Raw genomic sequence first — 27,515 nt, forward strand, 5'->3', positions numbered from 1 at the left:
CTACACTGAGCCACTTATTCCGGAAAAGCAGCCGCTTTTCCGGAATAAGCTGCGAGCTGTCTACACTGGCCCCTTGAATTTCCGGAAAAGCACTGACGATCTACTGTAAAATTGTCAGTGTTTTTCCGGAAAAACTATGCTGCTCCCGCTCGGGCAAAAGTCCTTTTCCGGAAAAACTGTTCCAGAAAAGGGCCAATGGAGACAGCACAATAGTCTTTCCCTCAAAAAAGCCCCGATCGCGAAAATGACGATCGGGGCTTTTTTGCGGAAAAGCGCGTCTACATTGGCCACTGACGCTTTTCTGGAAAAAGGGCTTTTCCGGAAAAGCATCCTGCCAATGTAGACGCTCTTTTTCCAGAAATACTTATAATGGAAAACTGTTCCGTTTTAAGCATTTCCGGAAAAAGGTGCCAGTGTAGACGTAGCCATAGTGAGCCCAGTCTTGACCCTTTACCTGGCTTGACCCTTTCAATCTGTCTCTCCGTCGGAACTAACACAGCCTCTTCAGAAACGTAGGCTACGTCTAGACCGAAAAGGTAAGTCAGAAAAAGATACACAAATTGAGAAGCACAATTTGCGTCTCTTTTCCCGCTTTTCTGTCGAAACCTTTTATTTCGACACATCGCTTCTTCCTCGTAGAACATGGTTTACAGGGATGGCGTTGCTTTTCTGGGATACCGAGCTGGTGCCACAGTCTAAATAATAATTAGGAAGAAAACTATTCTGAAGTCAACAGGATGCACCAGAGACACAAGCCTTGTCTAGAATCTGGCCCTAGACATTTCTTTAGGGTGATCAAAGTGTCTATTACCGCTAGTCCCATAACTCTCTTGGGAGTATTTTTCAGAAAGCTTTGCTGCAAATGAGTGGGAAGGCATAACCAGTCTGTAACAGAGTAACACGCACCTCTAGCATGTGCACACTGGCCAAGTACATGTGCCTGCACTCTCCGATACGAGGGATCTTTGGGGACTCAGCCCTCCGGCCGAGTCATACACACCACCTGTGTGCATCACAGTCAACAAACCCCTTCCAGGATACATCTAGCATGAGCCCTTCTCAGTGCCCCCAATAGTGTCTTACAGTTTGTTACCACTGGAAGTGAGGGGTGTCCCCACAGCTTCCTCCCTGGAGGCAGCGTCCTCGCCTTATGTCAAAGCCCCAGCATAGTCCTCTGTCCTGCAACTCCTTTTATATGGCCTTCCTTGCCCCTGATTGGTTGCTTCCCTTGCCGCCACTCTAGCCTGCTTGGAGGACCTCAATATTGCTTTTCTGGGGAGGGGTATGGCAAAGCAACAAGCCTCCAGCTCTGATATTAACACTGAAATTCCAAATAACTGAACCCTTCTGACTTGTTTCTAGATGATGTATGCGGGGTCTAAGAAGTGAAGATTCTGCCATCTAAGCTCTCATTGTTAGCACACTTATTAAATGTCACTTATCATTAAGTATGAATAAGGAGGAGTACAGCGTACGGTATTCCAACAATGCCTCTCTTTCTTAGCAAAGCAGACTAAAAATTCATTTTGCTTGTCTTGCGGCTGTACTGTTATCTTCAAAATGCAATGTCATTTCTGGTCAATTTCATCATTGTGACAACTCAGTCAGCTGTCAGGCTGAAAGTTGGTGCCATACAATCCATGTGTTGGACACAGCCGACAGGTACATGTGTGAAGGGAAAAGAAATGAAAGTTCTGTTCCCGTTTCCGACCAGTACAATTCCTCACTGATTTTGGTTCGCACTTTCCTGGCATTCATTTTTCTGGAGTGTTTTAATATCAGCTGGGCTTGCTGGGTGCTACGGATGATATCTGTCAGATAATTTCAGCAATGCAAACTCACACAATGATAATGAGTTCTTCAGTGTTTTCCTATTCAGCGGGTACATGAATAGGACACGAGACACTTATGGCCATGCACTTTCTTTCCTGTAAAATGTCATATTTTACCGAATATGCATATTTCTTGTGTATGCAGCTCTAAGCAGATCTGCCCATATAATGAGGGGGAGGAAGCTTTCATGGCTTTTATATGAGATATAGTGCATGTTTTGTCAGTGTGAACTAGACGATTCAAGACTCTTGTAAAAACATAAATAGAAGGACAGCTTTGATTTTTTGCTATTTTCTGACACACCAAGCTGCCTGTGTGTGTCTTGGCAGGTCAAAATTCAGCCACTCTCAACATGTATTAACAAAATAATGAGTGGTCCTGTAGCACCTTAGGGTACGTCTACACTACAACGTTAATTCGAACTAACTTAGTTCAAATTAGTTAATTCGAACTAAGCTAATTCGAACTAATGCATCTAGAACTAAAAACTAGTTCGAATTAGCGTCCGTTAGTTCGAATTAACTTTGTAGTGTAGACATACCCTTAGAGACTAACAAAGAAATATATACAGTATCATGGGCTTTCGTGGGCAAAACCTACTTCCTCAGATGAGCAGAGTGTCAAAGTGGGTTTTCATAGAATCACAGAGCTGGAAGAGACCTCAGGAGGTCATCAAGTCCAGCCACCTGCCCAAAGCAGGACCGATCCCAACTCCATCAACCCAGACAGGGCTTTGTCAAGCTGAGACTTAAAAACTTCTAGGGATGGAGATTCTACCCCCTCCCTAGGGAACCCATTCCAGTGCTTCCCCACCCTCCTAGTGAAATAGTTTTTCCTAATATCCAACCTAGACCTCCCCCACTGTAACTTGAGACTATTGCTCCTTGTTCTACCACTTGCCACCACTGAGAACAGCCTCTCTCCATCCTCTTTGGACCCTCTCCCCCCTTCAGGAAGATGAAGGCTGCTCTCAAATCCCCCATCACTCTTCTCTTCAGACTAAACAAACTCAAATCCCTCAGTCTCTCCTCATAGGTCATGTGCTCCAGCCCACGAAAAGCTCAAGAAACGATATATATATATATAGTTGGTCTCTACGGTGCTACAGGACTACTTGTTGTTTCCTTAATGTCACAGACTAACACAGCGACCCCTCTACATGGTGATACTGATGCCATGTAAAACGGTGTTGTTTCCAGTTGGGTTGACTCAAATATTCAGAGATGGCTGAATTCTTCCAATGCAGAAACTGTGGTGGGGGTGGGTGGGCTAGGGAGGCTGTGGAACATTTGATCTGCTATTCCAATTATTAGCGGAGGGTCTTTTGAGTTTCCTTACAATGGAGCGCACCCTTCACAGATGTGGAACTGCTGTGGGTCAGGGTAATTTTACCGCCACACAAAAAAAATTCTGGGCCTCAACACCGTTGGGCTTTGGCTGGTCATTCAGAGCAATCACATATCCCTTGATGCACAAAAAAAGTCGATAACTGAATGCATGACTGAAAACAATGAAAGTCATTTTATAAATTTAAAAAAATGCTCATTAGATGGTGATATTTACCTTGTACCATACTACTTCTGGCTCTTGAGTGGACGTCTTATAATCCTCAATGTCGGGGCAGGAGATTATCTTCCTTTTAGTGACTTCTGATTTCTCCAAATACCGGATCTGGCTGTTATAGCAAAGCCCAGACTCATTCTCAGCCACTGTCAAGGACATTGACACCTTCATGCAATAGGTGGAGTTCCTGCAAAAACAGAGCAGAGTCTCACATGGATATGTTACCAGGCCGGTTTCAAGAGCATAGGCATTTCCATCATGATCTCACCTACAGGAATCAGGAGCACACTCAAATCACTGTAAGGTTGCGCCATTCAGGCATTAAGAAAATATTTAAACAGATGCAAATTAAAGATGAAGCATCACACAGAGCTTACATTCGCTAGTGCAATTTGTTTTGTCTAGCTCAGTGACACAATTGTAGTCATCCTCTTTATCAGATAGGAGAAGAATACTCAACCCCAAGAACTCATTTTACTACACCAACAGGAGTTACTATGGGTACATCTGCACTTCTGAGGCAGATCGAAGCTGCCGCTGTCGATCTGCCAGGATTCAAATTAGCGGTCGAATTAAGACAGCAAATTTGAAGTGAGTGGGGTGCTTTAGTCAATGCTGGTAACCCTGCTTTCACGAGAAGTAAGGGAAGTCAGAGGAAGAGTGTTCTGCCTTCAACTTACTGCTGTGCAGACAGCACCAAAAGTTGAGTTACGCTACTTTGACTTCAGCAACGCAATTAATGTAGCTGAAGTTGCACAGCTTAATCCGACTTTGTCCAGCAGCGTATGCTATCAACTAGAGGAAGGGGCGTATATGTAGAAATACACTAAAGAAGTTTCACAGCATCATAGTGCAGAGACCCTCGAAAGAAATCCCATTGCATTTGAGCTCCTTCGATGGCAAAGCTGCAGGACCGCATGTTTTGGAGTGAAGGGGTTTATATATGTATTATCGGCAATCACCTCCCCGCTGAACAACAGCACAGCCTCAACAGTCGGTGGACAAGCATACCCTTACAACTGAAGGACACACTCATCAGCTCATCCCCTTTGAAGTAGCTTTCACTGGCACAGCTCTGATAGAGAACAGACACCACCTGCTCCCGCTCTTCCTCTCCCCCGCCCCCTGCCGACAGGTGACTCCAACCTAGAAGACAGTGGCTTATACCGAAAGAGGGGGATGCAATTTGCACTCCTCTGAGTCAGTTGCACTAAATCATGCACAGCATGCAGGAATAAACCTTTCCACTGAAGGAATGCTTGGTGAAAGCCTATGGCAGGAGGTCAGACTGGCCAGAGAAAGTGATCCCTTCTGGCATTAAATCTAGGAACCTATAATTAGTGAATCTAAAATCACACGTTTATCAGTGCCCACACAAACAGCGAGGGTGAAGTCCAGGAAGGAGTGCAGGTGTTAAATCCCAATTTTTTTGCTTTTCCTGCTGTCAATCCAGAATAAATTTTAATGACCCAGCTACATACTTCCTGAATGTGAAAAATATGGGGTTAAAACAGAACTGTTTACAGACTCACAACTCTAACAGAGTTAGCAGCTACCACAACAACTCCTGCGGGTGTTTATCAGGGTGTTACTGTCAAGCATTTGCAGTTTGTGCAAGGCTGTCGCAACTCAGACTGCCAGATTCTGGTTTTCATTAGATCGGATGGGAAACACAGTCCTTTAAGAGCAGACTCCAAAGAACCAGAGAGCTCTGTTTCCCATCATGCATCACATTGTCACTTTAAGTTTTCAGGAATCAAAGAGGTCTGAGGCAACACGGATACACTGGCTGGCTTCAATGTCACGAGCAGTCCTGGAGAGTTCCCACTGAAGATAGGACTCCTGTACTCTTCTGCGGCTATTGTGTTTCAGATTGTTTTACCAGGTACAAAACAGAGGGCTCACGGCAGGTACATTTTGCCCCATGCACCTGGAAAATAATATGTCAGCCAAGTGGGCAAAGCTCCGGCACTAACATCCTCGGCATCCTTAAATTAGACTTATGACAAAGTTGAAGTGAAAAGGACAAATACCAGTTGATCCCAGTGTTAATCTTTTGTTGCATCTCATCATGGCAATAACATGTCACATACGTCATGTATGTGGAGTCTGCAGCTAGAAACATACTAAAGAAGTGTGTCTGTGTTTTCCCTCCTACAGGGACTTTTAAATTGCTGTTGTTATGGGTGACGGGGAGGGATCATGTGAGAATTCCCTGTTGTGTTCCCTCCCTCTGGAGCATCTGATATTGGCCAGTCGGCAGACAGGGTACAGGGCTGAATGGACCTTTGGTCTGACCCAGTCTGGCCGTTCTTATGTTCTTTGTTGTTTTAGTTAAAGTATAGTTATCGGAACCAACAAATAATCTTTTTGGGGCAGGTTCTGAAAACCTTAGTCTTAACAGCACAAATCCATTTTCTCCTAAAACACTTGGGCGTTTTTGAAAACCTCACACTTTGCTCCTTGCATAGGGGGAAAAACTTCAGCTTTAAAGAGATTTTAAGTGTATTGTGACAGAGTACTAAAAACCCGCACAGCAGCAGTGAATGCACTTTACAACTGACGCATGTATATAATCAGCAACATTAAGCACTTGGTAATTACTAACTTACCTGGATGATTACACATATCCCTGATTACAAGACAGGTCACACACCCAGTAGAAATGATCAGGGCTCGTAAAGATAATGACTTTGGGAGTGTTAGTCATTGTTTGGTATAATTTAATAGTGCTGTATTTTTTGCTAACAAGCTTTCATTATTTAGATTGCATTTTGAACAGGGCCTGAGGCGAGATCTATTTCAAATGCTTACACCCTAAAAATGTTACATTCCTTCCACTAGGTACAATTAGACTGAGCAGAGTTGAGGAATTTGACTGCCTGGTGAGCAACATCACTTAAAAAAAGTAGAAACTCTGCCAGGATATTCAAGCTTAGGATAAATAAGGGCTTACTTAGCCATCTATAACAGGGTTGAGAACTGGATGGACTGTCTTCTACTGGCTGCATTTGACTGGGTCTCTTTTCCTTGAGGATATCTGTAGAGTGGTCTGTGTTATCCTGATATGTATTACCTTCCTTTTCCCTCTTTAAAAATAATGGTCCATCTTATTACTTTGTGTTAGAGAAAGGAGGAACTTCTTTATTGTCATGCTATTGTACTAGAAGATGGTCTGATTATACAAGGTCCCATGCATGGAGAGAACAGGAAAGAAAGGTTATGTAAAAGGAGTAAACAGCAGAGGAAAGTACTTACAAAGAGCACAGAAAAGTAACCAAAAAAAATCACTATTTTGGAGTTGCTCTAGCTGATGAGTGAAATTGACAAAATAATTTGTTTTCCACGGTGGATGGGGAGCTTGCTAGACGAAGGTTTGTAGACGTGACCTTGAAAATAGATTAGTTTAGTGGTGAGTTTGCAAAGTCAGTAGAAACAATTGTTGATGAAGTACAACTCAAATGATCTTAGACCTTAACGGGATTTCAGAGCACGCATTTAATAGACAAAAGGTAGGCTCAGCATAGAGAACACGTTTGGTAGAAAATAAACTGGAGACCTTGAAAACACAGCTTCTAAAGCATTTTCGCTTCTTAAATGGTCTCAAGCTGGGACCATTGGGTTGATCTCCATGGGTTTCAGGTTCTTAAAAAAGAGGGAGCACTCGTAACAAGAAAGGGGAGAACAGGAGGGGACGGTTTTTGCAAGGAGAAAGGATTTGAAATTCTCAAGATACTGCCACCAGAGGTTGGGATTCCCCATCTCAAAGTACTACTGTAAAATGTGTCTGCTCTCTAGACTGGAGAAGTGAAGAGCTCAACAGTTTTGCTTTGCAGGACTTTATGAAACTATTTTATCATGGAATCTGGGTCTTTACAATCCTCACGCCAGCCAAATTTTGCCTAGAAGTATGGATTCAGAATCCAAAAGAAAAACATGGTCAAAACAGAAACGGTGGTGGATTAGTTACTGGGCCCTGAATCCAGGGGCCCAGCTGATTGGAGGGAAGGAGAGGGTACAAAAAACTGGAAGCCCCATATCCCAACCCACAGAAGCAGGAGGAGGGTGGAGTAGGGCAAAGAGTATTCATGGGTGCTGCGCCTATTAAAGAATTTAAGAATCAGGCTTCTAACGGAATGTCGCTGGCTTCTATTAAATCTATGGCCCATCCATTGGGTCATTGCAACACTAATAGCATGTAGAGGCCGTCAAACCTCCCGAGTCCATTCCTTCGAATGGATCTCTGTAACTTGGGAACTCATGCGCTCCAGCTCATCCGAGGAAGTGGGTTTAGCCAACTAAAGCTCATGATATATATTTTAGTTAGTCTCTAAGGCACCAGAGGACCACTCCTTGTTTTTAACGTTACAGACTAACAGGGCTACCCCTCTGAGACTTTCTGACTTATAAAGAATACCAACCAATCCTCCACCTGTCTGAAAATCAAAAGGGCTTGGGATGCTAACAGCTATCTGTGGGAATGTGCATCCTTTCCCAGCTCTGAGATCCTGATAGTTCTCTCAGTAATGACTGGAGAGGGAAAGAAGAGACTATCTAGGTAACGGATAAACTCCAAAGTCTGCATTTATGTTGCCAGGTTTTGGAATACAAGGATATCATTATATCGTGGTTTCACATAGGTCTGCGGGTGGTGTCTCAAGTTGTTCTACATCAGTTCCATGAGGTTATATAGTCTTCTCATCTGTTTAAAGAAAAACACATCATTTATTATCATCCTACAATTCTGAACACAGGCACTGTATTCTTCTCCCATTGGAAAAGCGTTGAATGTACGATACTACTAACTCTATGAGAGTCTTCACGAGTTACCTTATTCTTCAATGAACCCTGCTGTTGTGTGCTTTGGGTCATTGTCTGCAGAAGATACTGGCCACTGAGAGAGGTTGCAAATCATGCTTGTATTTATAGTTTCAAAGTTTGTGGGTGTGCCAGTCGTTCTTCCTCCCTGAAGCGGGATGCACTTCCCATGTCAGTTTCATGCTTTTCTCCTTGTTCACTCATCAAGTTAGAAAGCAATGCCTGCAGGAGAATAAATTCAGTAACTACTTGACATTACAGTAGTCACAGAACCATAAACGAATACTATATATTCCTTCTGTTCCCATTGCATGTTACCTTGGCTTGACATAACTCCAGCCATTCCTGCAGAGAAGGTTGTTGTTTCTTTTACTATTGTAATTCCAATCTCAATTCCTTTGCACTTCACCTAATAAACCATCTTGTTAGTCTTTAAAGTGCTGCATTGTCCTGTCTTTTGTTTTAGGTCCATTCCATAATGTCTGAATGGCCCTCAGAATCTGCCTCGTAGAAACAAAATCTGTCTAATTTAGAAACATTATCGCAGAAAGTTAGGAGTAGCATGTTACAACTGCATCATGTTACAAGTCCATTTTCTTGTACCTTGTGCATTTTCTGAGATTTTGGTTCCATGGGTCCTCCAATAAAGAGTGGTGGTCCTCATCCAGACAGAATCACTCTGTAACTTCCTGTTCAAGTAGACGAATTCTTTGTGCTGTGCATATTTCACCAGTCCTTAAGCTTCTCCTGCACTACTTCGTGGGAAGCTTTTTTTTTTTCATTACACCTTACGGTACCTGTCATGTGCACTGGATTCTGAAGTCAGAAGGCCGTTTCGTCTTGTAACAGTATCCCAGTAGCTTATGCTCTAACATGCAGAAAGGATGTACCATTGGTCAATTGCCAATTATACGAGACTCGACCTGGGCAAAGTCGCTACAGGCCAATGTAAAAGAGGACTATGAAAGGTGATTGGGGTACCAGCTACCCAGAGACATCTCCACAGATTAACAATTGGGAATACATGTTCTTTACAGTGGCATCCAAGAGCGTAGCCTACTCCTCCATTGTGTCATCCAGGAGAATGGATGCATTTTAGACTGAAGAACTAAAGCTTCTGAATTCTACCAAAGACAGGATTGGTGGCAGGGGGGTGAAGGCCCAGTATGTTGGTCTAGTTTGAAATATTATAGATCAGTTTGTGTCCTCATACGTCCAGTGTTTAGATAGATTAGATCCTAAGCTAGATTTCAGCAAATGCTCTCGCAGAGGACACAGTTACATGTGAGCGGGTAGACTACATGCAATGTAGTCACTGACATAGGCACTCTCAATAAGACATGGTTACAGGATCTCCTAGGATCTGGCTGTCCTCAGGTTTTCCCGGAGCAGGGAGCAGGAGGAGCCAATTTTCGCCATTTCTGTCCCAGAGGAATTGATTGGCTCTTCTTATCTGTTCATCCCAACAGGAGCTGTCCACCTGTCTTCTCCAGAAAGAAGATAAAAACCCTCCAAATATGATATAAATGAGCACTGCTCAGGGTTGAACCGAGGTAAAAACAAATGGGACTTGAGTTAAACATTACGTTGATGGTGCATATTGTCCCCAGCCTTGGGCAACACTAAAATCTCAGGAAGCGTTTTGCTCCTTTGGGAAGATCTTACTGCCCTTGTCCTTCCAGACAGTTGTTAAGCTCAGAAACCATCAAAACCTGTGAAATCATTATAAATACATGGCAGGATTACAGAGAATGCAGCCAAGTTAAGAAGGAATATCAACATTTCTATGCTCTTAGGCGAGCTCCAAGTCCAACGTTTTTTCTCTGACAGGAGTCAGCACTAGCTGCATCCGACGAAGAAATTCTGCAACAGGCAGCATATGCTCCCAAGGGAAATTTCCTCCTCATCACCAATAGTTAGAGGTTGACTTATGCCCGAGAGCTTATACACCTTCCAAAGCTTTTATTCATTGATGCTTTAATATTTACTACAAGATCTCCAGATATATTGGTTAAAATATATTCTGTGTTAGAGAAGCTACATTTCATGAGTCGCATGAGTCTAAGGTCCAGAAACAACCGTTCCCTGGAGAACCCCCTCCAATAATCTTGCGATTTTATAGAACCGAGAGCACCTTCTCCTTTTATTGTAGCCTACCGCACGCTCAGGGCAAATGAATGTCTGTTCCTCCTCATATCTTAATTAGACACGTAACAAACACACTAAATTTCATGTTCAAGATAGCACAGCTCCTTTAAGTACTCTCTGCTAAGTACTGTGCAATCGGACCAGTTCTGCTGCACAAAAGGAATACAAACCCTGGGGGATATCATAGAATCATAGAATCATAGAATAATAGGACTGGAAGGGACCTCGAGAGGTCATCGAGTCCAGCCCCCCGCCCTCAAGGCAGGATCGAGCTTGGTCTTTCCAGGTTCATACATTTGCCATCAGCGTATGCCACAAGAGAAAGGGAAGAACCCTCAAATACAGACAATAGGAACAACTAAAAGAATGGATCTTTTATGATCCAATAGGGCTGAAAAAATAAAGTCTGCGTGAAGAAAGCGTAACAATTACGTTAATTTACAAAAGAACGACTCAGACAACATCTTGCTGATGCTCCTCCCGTTAGTGACCTGTGAAAAGTGGTCGCCAGTAGAAGAGATGGACACAATAAGAAATCAAATTTGCAGACTCACCTGCTGGTTTAAGAGAGCACTCCCCGTGGGACCCAAAACCCTATATTTTGACCATACCGATTCCCTTTTACAAACTTTGCCATTTCCTTTTGTCCCTCAGTCTGATCAATTGACTGTTACATGAGGCCCAGTCCTCCTACCTCAAAGGACACGCTACCGTCTGCACCATAAGGGAGGGGGAACCAGGGAAAGGAAGGTCTCAGCACCTTTGGGAGTTCTGATGGTGGTGAGTGAGTGGGTTTATGTTGTGCTCGCACACCCCAATTTCTGACCCTCTATTGAAAGTACATGGTATAGGACAGTGATTCTCAAACTGTGGTCCGCGGACCACTAGTGGTCTGCAGCTGCCTTCTAGGTGGTCTGTGGCTTGAGCTCAACCTCCCTCCCTCCTCCTGCAGCAGTGCTCCAGTCTTCCCTCCCTCCCTCCCTTTCCTCCACAAGGTTGGAGCGCCAGCGCGGGCTTCCTGCAGCGGGAAGAGAAAGCCCCGAGCCTCGCTGCACAATCCAACTCACAGGGAAGAAGCGCTCCCCTTCTCCCGGCTGGGGGAACAGCAGTGCACAGGCACGTGCCTGGAGGCTTTCCCTGATGCTCCCATTGGCTAGAATCCTGCCAATGGGAGCAGCGGGAGGTCGTTCATGGGAGTGGCAAATAAGTGCTCCCCATCCCTTCATGCCCATACCCCTCCACCCTCAGCCTCCTCACACACACCCTCCCCTGCCAAGACCCTATAACCCCAGCCTGCTCCTGCACCCTCCCCCCTGTCCAGACACCCTCCCCACAGCGAGACATCTACCCCCAGCCTGCTTCTGAATCTTCCCTTGCTCTTGCACCCTTCCCCCTGTCCAGACACCCTACCCCCAGCCTGCTCCTGCATCTTCCCTTGCTCTTGCACCCTCCCCTCTGGTCAGACACCCTGCCCGCAGACTGCTCCTGCACCCTCCCCCCTAACCAGACACCCTGCTCCCAGCCTGCTCCTCCACCCTATCGCCCATCCAGACCTCACGTCCCCATAACTATCACTGGCAGGCCTGTTCCACCTGCTGAACACCCCCCCCCCAATTTTGTCCCAACCCCAACACCTGGGGAGGGGGGTGGTCTGCAAACTCCACTAACCTGGAACCCCAGAAGGGTCTATCTGGCTCATGGGAAGCCCTAAACCTCAATTCTTCTTGTCCCTCCCTCAGTGAGGCTGGAGCAGGGATGGAGTTTTTTGGAAGGGTTGGGTTTTCTTTGCTTCTCACTTGTGTGGTCCCCAACTGATTTTTCTGTGCATCGATGGCTCCCAACCCACAAACGGTTCTCCACCCCTGCCATAAATAAAAAACCCATAGAAACCGTTTGTGTTGGACATAAAATAATATTTGACTTAATTTAAAATTAAGTTTGATAAGCTAACAGGAAAATGTTAAAGCACTTAGTCTGTTTAATAATTTAAATGAGTATTTCTTTTCACACTGGTTAAATTAAACCATTCTCCCTAGCTGCAGCACTAGCAAAATGGCTCGGGCATAATTATGTAATTAACAGTGAGTTTCCATTAGTAACTGGTGGTCCACAGAAATGCTTGCAGCGAGCCTGATGGACCACAGGCCAAAACGTTTGAGAACCACTGGCTTAGGGAAACAAAGCATGGCTGCTCCCTAAAATAACTGAAAGAAAGTTGGGCATTCATTTGGGGACCCTGTAACACTGATAAACAAAGCCTGGCAATATGTTAGCTGGCTGATTCCAGGTAAAAAGAGTGTGTGAAATTCATAGAACTGCTAAGAAGATGTCCTTGATGAGTTGGCTAGGGCAGCTGACCACATGACTTGGGACTGCAGGTCTGCATGTGATAAAACGGAGAGGTGCAATCAGACAGCTGTTTAGATGGCCATCTCCCGGATACCGTTTGACTTATTATTTCAGGATCATAAACACAGGTGTTGCAGGGACTAAGGGTCCTAGAGGTACTGCCGCAGCCTCTGGCTTGAAGGGTTTCTATGATGTACAGTAAAACGCTCAGGGATTAGGGCGTTCTGGTTATCTAAAAATTCCGATTATCGGAGGGTCCCATCAACCTAGGAAAAACCAATAGTCAATAATAGTAAAACTCAGGTTTTTAATCTTGGTAGTTTTGTAGTGTGAGGCAGTTGGTCTCACATTTCTATTTCGAGTTAAAGATGATTAGCACTTCTTAAATAAAAAATTGTTAAGCCAATCATGGTAAACCAAGCCAGGCCTGTGCACCTGAGGATGTGACAGTATTGTGGCTGGGGGCAATGCCAGTTAAAGGTTTCTGGTTAACAGAGTGCTGCATAACAAAGGGTACGTCTAGACTACAGGGTTTTGTCGACAGAAGTTTTGTCAACAGATACTGTCGACAAAGCTTCTGTCGACAAAGAGCATCTAGACTACATTCAGTTCTGTCGACAAAGCAAGCCGCTTTGTCGATAAAACCCTGTAGTCTAGACACAACCCTACATGCAATAACACCTTCTGTCGACAGAACTCTGTCGACAGAAGGCGTTATGCCTCGTAAAATGAGGTTTACCAGCGTCGACAAAACTGCTGAGTTCTGTCGACGTTATGTCGACAGAACTCAGCGGTAGTGTAGACACAGGTATAGTTTTGTCGACAAAAGTTCACTTTTGTCGACAAAACTCTGTAGTCTAGACACACCCAAAGGTTTCACTGAATAGGGTTTGCAGTGTGGTTACATGGCTCTCAGCACCCCCACTATGAAATCTCTTCCAGCATCTCTGATTATAACAACACACTAGATGAACCATCCAAATGTAAAGACTAGCAAATTTGAAATAGTGACCTAGAAACCTCTTCACAAGAAATTCTAGAGAAAGCTCTTGCCAGATAGGCACACGGAAGCAGATACGCAGCGATTAAGCTGGAACTCTAGCAACCTTTCAAAGGGATTAAGGCTATGCCTCCTTTCTCCCCATCATGAAAAATATACCCTGCAGTGGATAAGTCTCCTCGGAAGGGCAAATACCCTGTTGCCAGCAAAATCAATAGCCATGTTAAATATGTAGCTCTTGAGAGCTAGATGCCGCATAAGGAGGTTTCATTAGCTTTGGGAGGACAATATTAACCCCACAACATAGAGGTTTTAAACACGGGCTGCAGAGATAGTGTCAAAAAGGGTTAAATCCAGCCCTGGGAGAAGACTGGGGCTATGGAGCAAGCGGCAGGAGTATATAGCAGCCAATTCGGGCCCAGCTGGGGCTGTATAAATAAGCGGCTATTTATACTCTTGCTCCACCTGTGGAGTAGAAGGGACCTGGCTGCTAGGAGGCTGCAGAGAGGGTACCTGAGACAGAGTAGGGGGGGAAGGGCAGGCAGAGCTGAGGAGCTTTGGCCAGGAAAACTCCCAGGCTGAAACCTCGATCCCAAGGCCTGAAGGTATAAGGGAGGTGGCCGGGGCAGCAGAAGGCAGCAGGTCCTCACCCCTTGCCAATGATGAGCGACCATCTGAGGCTGCAGTCTGCCCCTGAGGCAGAGGCTAAGTGATGCCTGGCAGTGGTTTACTGAGGCAAGATGGGTTCAGAGGGCTTGGCAGGGGAGGCCCCGGAGTGTGTGGGCACTGTTTAGGGCAGCAAGGTGAGGAAAGAGCTCACCGGGGGCTGGGGGGGACACAAGGCCTGAAAGGACAGAAGATAAGTAACAAAGGGCCAGAACTAGCCAAGAGGGGGTGCTTGGCAGCTGAAGAGTTAATTCCCAAGGAGACCAGCAGGAGGCGTGGTGGCGGTGAGTCGTGACCGGTTACACCCTCCTATCTTTTTCGCCCTCAAGGATTTTGTGTAACTCCCCTTCTGTCTTTTGGCTGGTTGCGAGGGCTTTAATGGCTCCCATCTAGGCTCCCGAAAGACTGGATTTCAGAGCAGTCCCGAGACGGACTGTTTGTTGGAACCTCTCTGAGGTGGGTTCTTACGCTCTACTTGACTCCTCTACATGTAACATGATATGTGGGGTCACCTGGTCAGAGGAGACTTGCTGACACTCCTTACAGGAAAATCATCTAGGGCAGATTTGGTCCAACTGTGTATACTCTCTCATCTCATTCCAAGACCTTGAGGTTTATAAATGAGTGTGTTGGTAGTAGTAGTAGTTCTACTCAGTGCTTTTTTTGTGACAGTACTGCCTGGTACACAGTACTGGCACCTCCAGATGCAGTACTGGCACCTCCTGTCAGAGTTCAACAACTTTTCTCCTGGGCTACGTCTAGACTTGCATGATTTTCCGCAAATGCTTTTAACAGAAAAGTTTTCCGTTAAAAGCATTTGCGGAAAAGAGCGCTTAGATTGGCACGGACGCTTTTCCTCAAAAGCACTTTTGCGCAAAAGCATCCATGGCCAATCTAGATGCGCTTTTCCGCAAAAAAGCCCCGATTGCCATTTTTGCGATCAGGGTTTTTTTTTGCTGTCTACACTGGCCCTTTTGCGCAAAAGCTTTCCGCAAGAAGCACTGATTTCTTACATGAGATCGTCAGTGTTCTTGCGGAAATTCAAGCGGCCAGTGTAGACAGCCGGCAAGTTTTTCCACAAAAGCAGCTGCTTTTGCGGAAAAACTTGCCAGTCTAGACACAGCCCTGGAGTACCGGCACCTTAAAAAAAAAAAAAAAAAAAAAAAAAAAAAAGCACTGGTTCTACTACAATAGCTCATTGGTTTGGATGCTGTACGTGCACTTTGAAAGCTCTGTAGAGCATGCAGACAAGACAAAGGATAGTAGAAAGGAAGCTCGTTAACTCTTATCCAATTCAGAACTGAAGATTGGCAGGTTTACTGATTTATTTCCATATAAATGAAGCCCCCACTCACTACATGTGCTATGCCAAAACCCCTAAGGCAATAGGTCAAAAGACCACAAGCAATTCTGTCTCCACCTTCCCCGCAGCCATACAACTTTTACTGATTACCATGAAAGAGAGAAGGGTTTTACTTTGCCCAGGAGGTGGCTGGTTTGTTCGTTTGTGCCTCTTGCACATGCCTGTTCGTGCAGATAAAACATGCTCGGTAGCTCAGTTTGGTCTGAGCATGGGTGGAAGGAGGAGGAGAAAAGGGGAGAGGAGCCTGTCACTGATGGAACAACTGGGAAAGGTCATGGAGACTTCTTCCCCCATCAAATCTTCCCTTGGGTTTTCAGCATCGGGCGGGACAATAAGGTCCAGTGATTTCCCCATTCCCTTGTCACCCCTCCAAAGGGAAAGAAGAATCCTCTCAGTATGACTGGGGGAATCAAAACTCTATTTTGTCAGAGGGCAAAGGAGCATGCAAGCTGCCAGCTCAACTTTTTCCATACTCAGGACTGTATAAATGGTACAGTTGGTTTGTCAGTACCTGGGAAATGAAGCTCTGCAGTGGAAGTGCTGACAGCCTTCACTAAAGGGGCATCAGCAGGCAGTGGAAATGTAATGGTACGTCCCAACCCTGGGCTTCGACGAGGCTTCCACATCACAGCGCGTCCCATTGTGCTGCATTGTCATGACATGACTGTCATGACACGTCATGATCTGGGCTCTGTCGTGACATAAATATGTTGTCAACATAGTACAGGCGTAATCGTATCCTACGGTTTGTCCTTGATTTGCAAGCACCTACGCATGGGATAAACTTTATTCCCACAAGCAGTCCCCCTGAGTGATTCAGGTCACAGCAACCGAAGCGCTGTCCACACCAGCGTTACGTTGATGGGAGACATTTTCCCACAGACATATCTTCTGCCTCTTGCAGAGGTGGAGTAATTATGCAGATGGGAAAATGCTCTCCCTTTGGCATACAGCATCTCCACCAGATGTGCTGCAGCTGTGCTGATGTAGCACGCCTAGGGGAGATCTGTCGACTGACGCCTCACATGCACAGAGCTAAACACAGGCATAAGTGTCTGCTGGCTGGCGCATGCAAGACACACGCCCATCGTTTCAAGGGGAGGAAAAGTACTTGACTTAGCATTGCCATGTGCCAAATGAGAAAAGGAAAATAAGCTTAATGCAAGAAGAAATCACACAATATCCTACACCCACGCATAGTACTGCCACTGATTCAGAGTGATCCGGATCGCTTGGAGAACTGGGCACCAGCCACCAATATATTTTAATGTGTCTAAAAGCATTCGGCTGGAAACAAAGAACATGGTCCAGATGTACAGAAACGGGGACGCTGGGAAGCAGTGTTTCGAAAAAGGTTTAGAGGTTGTGGAGAAAAATTAGGGTACGTCTACACAGCAACATTATTTCGAAATAACCAGTGTAATTTTGAAATAACGCAGGCAGTTATTTCGAAATAATGTCGAAATGCTGTCAAGCTGGAGGATTTCTTACTCTGACTCCTGTAACCCTCATGCTATGAGGAGTAAGAGATGTCGGGGGAAGAGTGCTCAATTTCGAAATAAGTGCTGTGTAGATGCTCCCATTTTCGAAATAAGCTATGCGGTTGACATCACTCAAGTTGCGTAGCTTATTTCGAGTTAAGCCCTGCTGTGTAGACGCACCCTTAGCTGAACAAGAGCTCTGGGTGGGATGCTTTGGCCAAAAGAGCTAATGGGATGCATAAACAGGGGCATCTTGCATAGGAGTCGAGTTCAGGGCCACAGAACCAAACTGAAAAACCTGCATATGAGGCAGCACCTCCAGTATCTGTCGTTCCAGCACTGATGCTAGAGAGATAATTTTACCTCTCTCTTTGGAACTGATACGACCACTGTCGGAACGTTGTGTCCAGTTCATCTACCAGGGATGATCTCGACGGTGCTTGGTCCTGCTGTGGGGACTTGATGACCTCTTGAGGTCCCTTCCAGTTCTAGCATTCTATGATCCCGTGATTCCATTCTGGTGACCACAATTCCAGAAGGAGGTTGACCATTTGGATTTCAGAGAAGAGCCACAAGCATGATGAAAGGATTAGGAAAGATGCCATGTAGTTTTAGACTCAAGGTGCTCAATCTTTTTAGCTTAACTAAGAGAAGGTTAAGGGGTGAACTGATTACAGTCTATAAGTATCTGCACATGGAATAAATATTTATTAATGGGCTCTTCAGATAGCAGAAAAAGGTCTAACATGATCCAATGGCTGGAAGTGGAAGCAAGAGAAATTCAGCCTGGAAACAAGGTGCAAATTTACTAAGGGTCTTGATGGAGTCTCCATCTCTGACCATTTTTAAATCGAGATTGGATGTTTTTCTAGAGGACCGACTCTAGGAGTTATCCAGGGATGTTCTATGACCTGTGTAACACAGGAGTCAGACTAGGTGATCACAATGGTGTCTTCTGGCCTTTGAACCCAGGAAAGACCACCAAAATATAAAAACGTGACGTTGTTTTTTCAAACTTAAAAAACAAACAAAAATAACCTAGCCACTGCAATGAAAAACTCCATTTTATTACATCCTGTTCTGAGGTCGCTTGCAAAACCTGAAATGGAAAATGACCATTAACATGGAGGAGTGATAGTTGTAAAGTCTTATCCAACCATTGAAATATTTATTTTTTACCTTCTAGATCTCTGTTCAGGGCAACTTCCCTTGTATTTCCTTTCAGTGGTACACCTGGGCCCCATCTTCCTTGGGTGGGGATATGCATTTCTCTCGCTCCGGACCAGCGTACTTCTAGTCTTCTTTGCACCCTGCCCTCACTGCGTCATTCCCAGGACAAAGAAGTTTACCAAGACCATCTGCCTATCTTGTGAGGCAGTTAAGTGGTATAATGGCATTATAGTGGTATAATGTGCAAGGAACCACACTGGATTCCCTATGCAAGCCGACTTTATTCTTAAGGCACAATGCATTGCAGAGGAAACAGTGAAAACAATAAAAGAACCTACATCTATACTAAGCTTACCAGACAGAATCTCACCTCTAACACGGGCTTTGTCAGGACCAGACCTTCAACACCCCACCCCCGGGGTTTTCTTTTTGGTCACAAGTTCATCACAGCCGCAGCTCAGAACTAGCATCATCATAGCATGTTTAGTTCCCCTTGGTACAGGTCAGGAGGACTTTGATCTGGAGTATTCAGAAGCAGGTATTTGGAACATAATAGGTTTCTCTCTCCAGGGCACACTTTCGAAAGATGGAGTTGGGTACTTCCCAAAACCCGCTCAGGGCCTGTGCAGTAGAGCACAGATCTTGCAAGATTAGATCGCGATGTTGTCCATTGCGGTACACCGTACTTCTGTACATACACTGTGTTGACCCTACAGTGCAGGTAGGATGGTTCATAAAATGGCAACATTTGTAACAAATTATAAACGTATCTACAAAATTATCAGCTGGAATTACTGTTACTAGCTGTTATCTTCATGTTCTTGCAAACCAGGTGATCCTGACCACTGACTGAAAAATGCAAACATCCACCTAAAAAACAAAACAAACCTTATCAAACTTCAGGTTTATTCATTCAAAAACTTTTCACACCGTTGGTGGCCTGAACAGTCCATCATGATAACATTATGTTACAGAGGATTACATTTAACCTGATTTTAAATGGGATGAAAATAAATTGCTACTGCTATTTTCTCCGCTATTTTAAGCTACTTCTAATTTTATAAACAAAAGCAGGGCTACATTACTAATTTTTGGAAGAAAAAATAAAATTCATTCAAGCAAGAAATGTGGTCTTTTATGTATAATTACAAGAGAAAATTCTGTGAAACATAGTACTCCCACATAAAACTTAAAATAGGGGGGGAAATCTGTAATTATATAAGAAACTTTTGGCCTAAGCAGAAAATTTGTGCAATTGATACAGAAGACATTCTTGGTTTGTAATGCCTTCCAAAAAGTCTGTCTCAGTCTTTATCTAGAAATGAGAACACATTCTTTATTTAAGAAATTGCCCATTTCTTATCAAAACGACTTGTCATGTAAATGAACAAAGTGTTCTGAAATCTCCCATGCAAAAGTGTGTCCCAGAACTTGAGCTCAGAAGGTTTTTGCTAATGTTTGCCTGTGTAAAGTTGTCTTGACAATCTTACATGAAAAATGCATGCGTCTGTTGAAATATGTAATTCAGTGTCTTGACATAACTGTTCCATAATGCAACTGTCATGAAAAATAATAGTTCTGTCATTTGGATTATACTAATTCCATAGGTAGCATTACAAAGTCAGGATTTGCTGAGAATCACATAATGGATTCTCCACATCCATCTCTCCACATCCAACAGCAAATAATTCTGCTATCTGCTGGCAAATGTTGACTTTTTAGTGGCAACCATTATCTTTACATTTAATAGTCCCAGGAAAATCATTATAAACAGACAGAAAAGCATCACCACAAGTTTGAGAGTTACCATTTAGCTGCTAAAGATCCACATTCAGCATAGGTTTGACTTCAAGTGAATATTCAAGACAATCATCAGTTTGCTTGGTCTCTTCTCTTCAGCTCTGAAGGATGCAAAAATTGTTCCAAGATGGAGGAATCTGCCTATAAATTTCTTTTTGCAGAATCAGGGGCGATATTTGCTGTCCGCGCAAAGGAGTGGAGTCTTAATCTCTACTGAGGCCTTGGTGTATTGCCCTAGTATAAACGTTTACTTTTGGTGGTTTCATCTTTAATCCAAATTGGATGATAGTCCACACCCCAAAACCATCAAAATGTTATGGTCTTATATACATGAGGGCTGCGTCTAGACTGGCAAGTTTTTCCGCAAAATCAGCCACTTTTGTGGAAAAACTTGCCAGCTGTCTACACTGGCCACTTGAATTTGCGCAAGAACACTGACGGTCTAATGTGAGATTGTCAGTGTTCTTGCGCAAATACTATGCTGCTCCCTCTCGGGAAAAAGCCCTCTTGTGCAAATGCTTTTGCACAAGAGGGCCAGTGTAGACAGCTAAAAACTGTTTTGCGCAAAAAAGCCCCGATGGTGAAAATGGCGATCGGGGCTCTCTTGCGCAAAACCATGTCTAGATTGGCCCGGATGCTTTTCCACAAAAAGTGCTTTTGCGCAAAAGCATCCGTGCCAATCTAGATGTTCTTTTCCGCAAATGCTTTTAATGGAAAAACTTTGCCGTTAAAAGCATTTGCGGAAAATCATGCCAATCTAGACGTAGCCGGAGATGTTTCCCCCGGCTTTATGAATATTGACTTATGAATATAAATATGTAGAACTCAAAGGTAGGTGCTTTAGACAAACTACCTCATGTAACTTATCAATCTGATGTTACAAACTGCTGGATCTGTAGAGCCTATTTTGGCGCATGTATCATTCTTGTTTCTGAAGTTAGAAATATGAAGTGCGAGTCTATTTATAGTTTTAAATGTGCTGATGAGAGCCATTACTAATGCCCTGGAAGCCTTATGACTGGGTGATCAGTTCAACGACTTGCAAACAGCCTTGTTTGTCCTGTAAGCCCAAACAATAGTTGGTGCTAGAAAGACAGGTGACCATACCACCTAGTACCAAAATCCAGTTGGAACTTGGTATTTTCTATGGAAGCAGGGATGTAAAAAAAATTTCCTGCCCCAGAGGAAAGACTATTTAAGCAATGGGAAGCAATAACTTTTGTCTTTGGCTGGCCAGGGAAACTGTCTGGCGTACTCTAAAAGGATACAAAGAATTTTTAAAAAGCTGGAGTTTCAAATTAGAGTAAAAGACTTTGTCTCTGATTTCGTAAGATTATGCCTGAAATAAGAACAGCTGTGTTGGTTAAGAATTTGCATGTCATAAGTTTCTTAGTCAGTTAGAACTAGCAATGCATTTTCATTTTCATGTAGTAACTTACTTCGATCTGTTTTCACTTACAACCACTGAAATCTACTGTTTGTAGCTGATAAACAAACATGTTTTCATTATCAGGCCCAGTGTAGATGAATTGTTACTGGGATTGGAGAGGGAGCAATTACTATGCATCTCTCTCTTTCATTGAAAAAGGGAGCTTACCTGATTAACTTTCACTGTGTAAAACTTTTACCCAGAGAAAAATAGATTTATTTTGAGGGGTTTTGTCCCATTTGGGGGGTTGGCTTCCTGGGTGCTGTACCCTAGAAACGATGAGCTATCGTTTTTCAGTGTCTTCATTGCTCTGTAAGGGGGTGGTAACCCCAACTCTGTTCTGTGTTGGGGGGAGACCAGAGGATCTGGTCGGCAGGACAGGGTGGAGGGGAGCAGCAGAAAGCAAGAAGGCAGGCATCAGTCACATGATCACCACTCTGGGGAACAATCCCAAAACGTCTCCTGGGACCGGCCCTCCCCCCCATCAGAATGCAATCTACCAGCATCAGATCAAATAAAGTGGAAGCAAAGCAATAGCGCTAATGGGGATGCCCACAGAGTAGAGGGGATGCCCACAGGGCATCCCCATTAGCGCTATTGCTTTGCTTCCACTTTATTTGATCTGATGCTGGTAGATTGCATTCTGAAGCTATGCAAGTTTCTGGCCTCTTTCCAGTTCTGCCACTAGCATAAGCACCAACATTCACTAAATCCATGTACAGTGTAAAGCTACAATGGGTACCAATATGGCTTTGAATTGCTATCGAGTAATTTCAGACACGGACTCTCATTCAACTTCATAGCCAGCTCGACTGAGAAGGTAAACGTTGGTCCCTTCCATACCCCTAGCACAGGGGTCTCCAACCTTTTTAAGCATGAGATCACTTTTTGAATTTAAGTGCAATCCAGAATCTCTCTCAAACACCCTTGCCCCGCCTCCTTCCTGCCCCTTCTCTGAGGCCCAGCCCCTGCTCCCTCCATCCTCCCTCATCCTCACTCACTTTTATCAGGATGGGAGCAGAGGGCTGGGATGCAGGGAAGGGGGATGAGGACTTCGATTTTGGGCTAACGGATTTGGAGTGTGGGAGGGGTTCTGAGCTGAGCCTGGGACAGGAAAATGAGGTGCAGGAGGGTTCGAGTCTGGATCCAGGGTTTGGAATGCAGATTCCAACTGGGCACCACCTACCACAGGTGGCTTCTGGGTGGTGGTGCAGGGGACTAAGGCAGGCTCACCTCTACTCTAGCCTGGCACCACTCCCAAAAGCAGCCAGCAAACTTCCTCTATCCCTGCTCCCCACCCCGCTCTGTGGAGGGAGGTGGGCAGCTCCGAGGCTGAAGGCAGGAGCTGCACAGTAGTGCTGAGACAGGCAAATAAAAGGGCCAGCACTTGACAGCCTCCCAGCCAAATCAGTCAGGATCTCTTGTCAAACGCTCCAAGATCTACCCGTAGATCCCGATCGACTGGTTGGTGACCACTGCCCTACTGAAGTCTCACAGAGGTAGCCGTGTTAGTCTGCAATTGCAAAAACTTAAAATATCACAAATGTTCCTGCAGCACTTTAGAGACTAACAAAAAATGTAGATGGTACCATGAGCTTTCATGGGCACAGCCATCTTCTTCAGAGGAATGGAGCAAAGGGTCCAGAGGTACAAATAAACAGCAGAAAAAGAGGGCGTGGGGAAGGAAAAAAATCTTGTCAATTAGAGTGCCTGTGCTAAATGAGGCTAACAGAGCGGGCTCTAAGTGACCGATACTTAAGCTTTTGATGTCATTCAGGTGTTGAATGTAGCAGCCCATCCAGTTCATGTCTTTGCTCAAATCTTGATTAAATGTGTCAAATTTGCAAATGAAGGCAAGTTCCACAGTTTCTCTCTCCAGCTGGTTTTTGAAATTGCTTTGTAATAGTAGTGTCACTTTTAGATCCATTTGTGAGTGCCCGGGGAAGCTGAAATGTTCCCCAGCAGATTTCTGTGTGTTGCCATTTCGAATATCTCATTTGTGTCCATTAATCCTTTGTTGTCGAGGCTGTCCAGTTTAGCCAATACACATGGCAGAGGGGCACTGCTGGTACTTGATGGTGTAGATCCCATTAGAGGATGTGCAATTATATGAGCCGCTGATGTAATTAGGTCCTGTGATGATGTCGCTTGTATAGATGTACGCTCCATTCATCTGAAGAAGTGGGTTGTGCCCACGAAAGCCCATGGTACCATCTACATTTTTGGTCAGTAGTGAAGTCAAGTTCGACTTGTCTTTGTGACAAAACTTCGTTGTTCTGATCCAACAGGCTGATTGGCCTACGTGCTGAGGGAAAAGGGAGGTCACATTTTGGGAGGGTTGGCTACACCTCCACCACCACAAAAATAGCCAAAAGGGAAATGCACGATTCTTGTTCTTCTCTATGGTAAATGGGAACGTAACATGTCTAGCTCCTGCTGACGACAAATTAACTCATGTTCACAGACTTTCTATTACACATCAGCTGAGCCGATCTGTCTTCACTATCTACATCTTCCCCTGTAACCATCACAGCAGGTTGCCCCCTGTCCTGCTAACTAAACAAACTCAAGCTATGATTACCAACGTCTTTGGGAAAGTGCACCACTTGAGCATTAGCTTCAATCATGTGATGTCTGAGCCTGCAAACCTGTTCTCATAGAAATAATTCTTATTCATGTGGGTAACTTTTGTGGGACTACCAGTGCAAATAAGACTTCTGTAGGATCAACCCTTTGGTTTATTCCTTGATGTTTCATTCCTGATGTATGTTGCAGGGTTTTCTTTAAAAAATAATATTCTGTTTAAAATTCCAGTTTTCCTATGGAAAGCAGACACCTTCTACCAACATCTCTATTTTGTTGACATCCCAAGCATCATAGGAACATAAGAATGGCCAGACTGGGTCAGACCATTGATCCATCTAGCCCAGTATCCCGTCTGATGACAGTGGACAATACCAGGGGCCCCAGAGGGAGGGAACACAACAGGTAATCCTCATGTGATCCCTCCCCTGTCACCCATTTCCAGACAAACAGAGGCTAGGGACACCATTCATACACATCCTGGCTAATAGCCATTGATGGACCTAACCTCCGTGAATCTATCTAGATCTTTTTTGAACCCTGTTAAAGTCCTAGCCTTCACCACATCCTCTGGCAAGGAGTTCCACTGGTTAACTGTGCGCTGCATGAAGAAAAACTTCCTTTTGTTTGTTTTAAACCTGCTGCCTATTAATTTTGTTTGGTGACCCCTAGTTCTTATATTGTAGGAATAAATAAATAACTTTTCCTTAGTCACTTTTCCCATACTAGTCATGATTTTATAGATTTCTATCATATCCCCCGTCAATCTCCTCTTTCCTAAACTGGAAGGTCCAAGTCTTTTTAATCTCTCTTCATATGGGACCCATTCCAAACCCCTCACCATTTTTGTTGCCCTTTTCTGAACCTTTTCCAATCCAATCCATCGAAAAAAGCTTCAACGGACATTTTCCAATCGGCCACCAGTTGTTCATCTTGAACAGAAAGATTCTGCTGAGCACCTCCAAGGCAGCAGAGGACCTGAGAGGCAGCGACCCCTCCGCCGCATGGACCAGAGGCATTTCTATTGGTCTGCCTTTGGAGCGAGCACAGTGCAATGTTTAAAAAACAAAACAAAACACCCAGGCTGTGTCTACACTGGCCAGTCTTGCACAAGACCATACGCAAATGAGGCGTGGCGATGAATATCACAGCACCGCGTTTGCATACTTAATGAGCCGCCATTTTGCACAAAAGCCCCTTGCGCAAAATGGTGGCTCGTTTGCGTATGTTCTTGTACAAGACTGGCCAGTGTAGATGTAGCCCCACAGTGTTCGCCGACTCCTTTGTATTTCAGAGCAGAATCAGCAAAAGGAACATTTATGCATCTTAAAAACATCCAAGCGTCTGGCTAGTGTGCCCTATAAACGCGGGCGGAGACTTGGGCAATAGTACCTCAGCTGTGCCCTATCCACCCGAGACTTAGCCGCTTCCATGCCAACCAGAGCCCAGCCCCTACTGTGGTTGCTGGCCCCTGCCCTCTGCCAGATTCCCCATTATTACCAGTAGGCCCAGACCAGCACGCTCACTAGAGGACCGGGGGAGGGGGATGAGGCTGGGAAGCATGGCCCCAGCCCCCCCCCCCCGCCTGAGGGAGAAAAGGCAGGCAGCATAGCCACAGCAAGGCAGGAGGGGCCTGAAGTGCCATGATGGCATGGAAGAGGAGCCGCCTGCTGAGCGGGAAGCAGGAGAGGGGCCGAAGATGAAACGTGGGCAGGGCCACACCTGGCTGGGTGGGGAGGCTCAGCCTCCTTTGGCCTATGAGACCCGCTGCGGAAGCCTAGAAACAGATGTATAAGACACACGCCGCTGTGCAAGGGAAGGCCCCCAATCAGCAAACCAGCCCTCCTCAGCAAACGCTTTTAAAAACACGCGCAACTCAGAATGCCTGGTGAGGTCCCCCTTGATTAGCAGGTGAGCGCACGCTTACGTGCCGTGCGGAATCCAGACCTCCGGAGACACACGCAACTTTCCACGAGCATCTCTTGCTGCACTCTAGAACAGACACGTGTCGAAACCAAACCGCCCTTGGACTGCCCGGTTCCCATCCTGTCTGAGCCATGCAGAGCAGGTCATGAGCTGCTAAGCAATACATAAAAGTATGTGGGGTTGCCGTCACTTCTAAGGGATAGCTCTTGATTTGCCAGACAGCGTTATCTGATGAAGACGTTTGGTTTTGGTTTAAATCTGGAGAACTGAGCTGCCACTTTTTTTTCCCCGTGTAGGGGTCACTTGGAAAGCTTTGAAAATAGGTCTCATTGAGGGAAGTGAAGACACTTAACCATAGCTATTGGTATAATCACACTTATTTGAGAAATTGTAATTTCAAGACAATGCAATAATCTGAAAAACAAAGAGGAAAAGAAAGATAGCGGGTATATAGTAATAGGTACCAACATTCATTCCTGAAATAGCTGACTTTAAGCGCTGCCTTAAATAAGACACATTATAGAAATAAACTGTTATATTTTAACAATACCCACCTTAAAACACATGTGTAGAATCCACTGTCTTCCAACTCAGCCGAATGAAACCATATCGAATCTTCATCCTTGCTCATCCTAACTTCTGAAAATATAATGGGTTCTTCTAAATCTCCTTTGTTTTTGTACCACATAAGCCTAAGACCTGTGCTTTGGGCCATGCTATAATTAGTCCTGATATAGCTGTAGAAAAGGGCACATTTCACTCGGACTGGTTCACCTGCCAAAGCCATGTATGTCTTGAGATCCACTGACCAGTCAATGCAACCATCAACTGAAAGGAAAACAATAAAACAAATATTAATACAGAGATAGTTTTCAAGGTAGAGAGAGGCAACCTGTGATATGCAGTAGATCAATTTTTAAAAAAATCTTTATTTTTAAGCCACTGTCAATCATCTGTCGCAATTAACCGCAACGGAAGGTTTTCAATAGATTTGAGTTTTCTGTAAAAACAAAACAATGTGATTTGGAGAGTGCATTTTTAGCTCTATCCCATTCTATCCAGATGCTAGCTCTTTTATAAATAACAAGTGTTCTTACTTTAGCCACTTGACCTGAAAAACCAGTTGAGAGCTGTGTAATTAGAGAAAATGCATGTCAGCATCTGATTGCAACCCACCCTGTAAACCTCCCCTAGGCACCTCTTCTAACGGTCTGTTACTGGCACAAGGTGCTTCTTCCGCTACCCTGTGAACTTTGCAGTCACCCTGTTTTTATAGCTTCCTCCTCCTTAGAGCTCACGCTGTCTCCAGGCTGTATTCAGCTCTGGTTCTGGTCTCTGGGCTTCTACACCTGTGGCTGGGAGAGGAACCCATCGTATCAGGCTCCC

The 27,515-nt window shown here is 44.7% G+C and overlaps 1 protein-coding gene across 1 annotated transcript in view; it reads right to left on the minus strand.

The window, feature by feature from the left end:
* The window catches only part of IL1RAPL2 (interleukin 1 receptor accessory protein like 2), a 672,443-nt gene that overhangs the window by 298,187 nt on the left and 346,741 nt on the right, over window positions 1-27,515 (minus strand). The window contains exons 3-4 of the mRNA XM_006127932.4: window positions 26,684-26,957; window positions 3,397-3,583 (exon numbers count right to left, since the gene is read on the minus strand). Coding sequence (XP_006127994.2) covers window positions 3,397-3,583; window positions 26,684-26,957 — 461 coding nt within the window. The remainder of the gene's footprint in view (window positions 1-3,396; window positions 3,584-26,683; window positions 26,958-27,515) is intronic.

Source organism: Pelodiscus sinensis, chromosome 13, assembly GCF_049634645.1.
Source record: "Pelodiscus sinensis isolate JC-2024 chromosome 13, ASM4963464v1, whole genome shotgun sequence".
Classification (NCBI taxonomy): domain Eukaryota; kingdom Metazoa; phylum Chordata; order Testudines; family Trionychidae; genus Pelodiscus; species Pelodiscus sinensis.